This window comes from Malurus melanocephalus, unplaced genomic scaffold, assembly GCF_030028575.1.
Source record: "Malurus melanocephalus ecotype Western Australia unplaced genomic scaffold, MMel_1.1 scaffold_977, whole genome shotgun sequence".
In the NCBI taxonomy this organism is placed as follows: domain Eukaryota; kingdom Metazoa; phylum Chordata; class Aves; order Passeriformes; family Maluridae; genus Malurus; species Malurus melanocephalus.
The window spans coordinates 29,620-32,017 of NW_026624209.1; the positions used below are offsets into that span (position 1 = coordinate 29,620).

Sequence of the window (2,398 nt, forward strand, 5' to 3'; positions counted from 1 at the left end):
AGGATTCCAGGAGAGGGGCAGGATCCCTGCAGGACTGTTATCCTGCAGCAGGATTTAGGATTCCAGGAGAGGGGCAGGATCCCTGCTCAGGAGCTGGGACAGCAGTGTTTGTGCTTTGCTGAGTGCCTGGGATAGGTTTAGGATCAGGATCAGGGCTCACAATCCTGCACTCACCCCTTTCCCTCTCCATTCCCCCACTGGGCACTGAGGAAAGGCCTCTGCAGCCCAGACTTTGTCCCTCTGGGACATTAAGCTCTACMGATGATGTAATTTGCAAATGAACAGCTCTGCTGTCCCCTCCACGTCATTCCTGCCCTGTCACCCTGCCAAGGACCAAAACAAACCCGGGCCAGGAGATAACTGGGATGAAAGTCTGCAGCACTTTGTGTCTTCACAGCACAAGGGGGTGATAATGGATGGAGCCAGCTCTGCACAGGAATCAGCACAGCAGCAAACATCACAATTCCACAAAGCAGCTCTGCAGCCTCTCCTCTGTACTCACTGGTGGGCATTGTGCAAGTTTATCAGCTGCCACCAACTGGACATTCAAGTGTTTGCTTTGTGACTTCCCTCTGGACTTGATCAGTCGCTGCAAAACCTGACAGGAGAGAAGGGCAAAAGGAGAGTTTAAGGATCATTTATCTCCCTAAAGCTCAGCCTGACATCCCACTGGGGGATTAGCAAGGGCAGGAGCTCTCCATGAAATACTGTCCTTGAATATCCCAGAACCTTTCTGATAACCCCCTGAGAGCTGGGCACGTTTCCCTCAGGATCTGTTTGATCCCTTGAAAAATTTCACATGCATTTTTGCTTTATCCTACTTTCAATACTGTTATTTTTGAYAATAGAGGAGCATGAAAATTCTATTTGTACAGAATTATCTGGATTGCTGGATGGACTGTGGCAGCAGCAGTCACTTTTTCCCATTTTTTCCACACTGCCCATTCCCACCCTGCCCTGCAGGTCCCTCCTGGATTTTAAGGAGAGGGGCATTACCTTTGGAGAGGACACCTTCACGTGGACAATAATTGGTGCTAGAGATGTCTTGATAAGCTGTGCAGGGTGGTTTATGGTGTCTGCATCCAGGACAACCAGCTGTAAGGACCTGGCCAGCTCAAAGATTCTCTCAATCTCACTCTGCACTTCAGCTGCAAAGGAAAACAAAGCAGGTGAAACCAGTGGGATAAAAATATCATCACCCACTTAGTGCCATGGACTCCACACGTGGATTTATGGAATTTCCATAAAATAACCTGTTACCTGCACCTCCAGTGCAAGCAGTCACTCAGAATATCACAGATTTGGGGTTTTTTTTACCAAACCCAATCACTCCTGTTGGTATCCCAGAGAAGAGATGCACTCTGGATAACTACACACAAATTTCCACCCTTGTGCAAAAAAATAATCACACAATCATGGAATCCCTGATGTTGGAAAAGACCTCCAAGATCATGGAATCCAAATCCAAATTCCTCAGGCCACTGTTCCCCACCAGTCAGGACACTGAGGAGAKCAGCAGGACCCAAAATCTCATGGCTGGACAGCAAAACTCAGCTGGAACATGAACTAAAAAACTGGTCACAGGGTCAGGAGAACATTTCCCTGGCTGGGCAAGTGAAAGCYCTTTGGCCCCTGGTGATGTGGAATTAAAAGCACAGGGCTGGGAAGGAGGAAGAGCTGYGAGGCCAGTTTAGGATTATCCAATAAAATGCTGCTAAAATGTTTAAATCTGCAGAATTGATGTTATCTTGGGAATGGCTGGAGCTGGGCCAGAAGGGTTGGGATGGATTTCAGGGAAAGGTTYTGTGTCCAGAGGGTGCTGGGCAGGGAATGGCCCCGGCCCAGGAGTGTTTGGACAGCGCTGCCAGGGATGCACAGGGRGGGATTTTGGGATTTTGGAGCTGGAKCCRTGATCCTGTGGGTYCCYTCCAGCTCAGRTTSTGTGATTCCAGAATCCTGAAGGCTGGGATGGTGTCCCTCCCCTCCTGTGTGTACACACACCCCACACCCCAGTGCCTTACCCAGGCTGGAGCGGGTGTTGGAGCGCTCGATGATCGCTCTCTTGCTGGGGTTGTTGAGCACAGATCTCTTGGCAAGGGAGATGTCAGCTGTCACTCTGGTTATGGATATCCTGGAGGAGAGCACAGCACACACAGACACAGCAGTGGGGTTTGCAGGCACATCCCACTATGAGGGGCAGACACCATCAAACACAAACACAATAAAAAACACAACCAAACACAACCAAACACAATAAAAAACACAACCAAACACAATCAAACACATTCAGACACACTCAGACACAAATAAACACAATCAAACACACTCAGACACAATAAAAAACACAAACACAATAAAAAACACAACCAAACACAATCAAACACAATAAAAAACACAA

General features: G+C 48.3%; 1 protein-coding gene across 4 annotated transcripts in view; it reads right to left on the reverse strand.

The window, feature by feature from the left end:
• The window catches only part of CACNB4 (calcium voltage-gated channel auxiliary subunit beta 4), a 53,342-nt gene that overhangs the window by 14,584 nt on the left and 36,360 nt on the right, over nucleotides 1-2,398 (reverse strand). For all 4 annotated transcript variants that reach the window (XM_057386503.1, XM_057386504.1, XM_057386505.1 and 1 more), the window contains exons 9-11: nucleotides 2,022-2,131; nucleotides 997-1,148; nucleotides 503-598 (exon numbers count right to left, since the gene is read on the reverse strand). In XM_057386503.1, coding sequence (XP_057242486.1) covers nucleotides 503-598; nucleotides 997-1,148; nucleotides 2,022-2,131 — 358 coding nt within the window. The remainder of the gene's footprint in view (nucleotides 1-502; nucleotides 599-996; nucleotides 1,149-2,021; nucleotides 2,132-2,398) is intronic.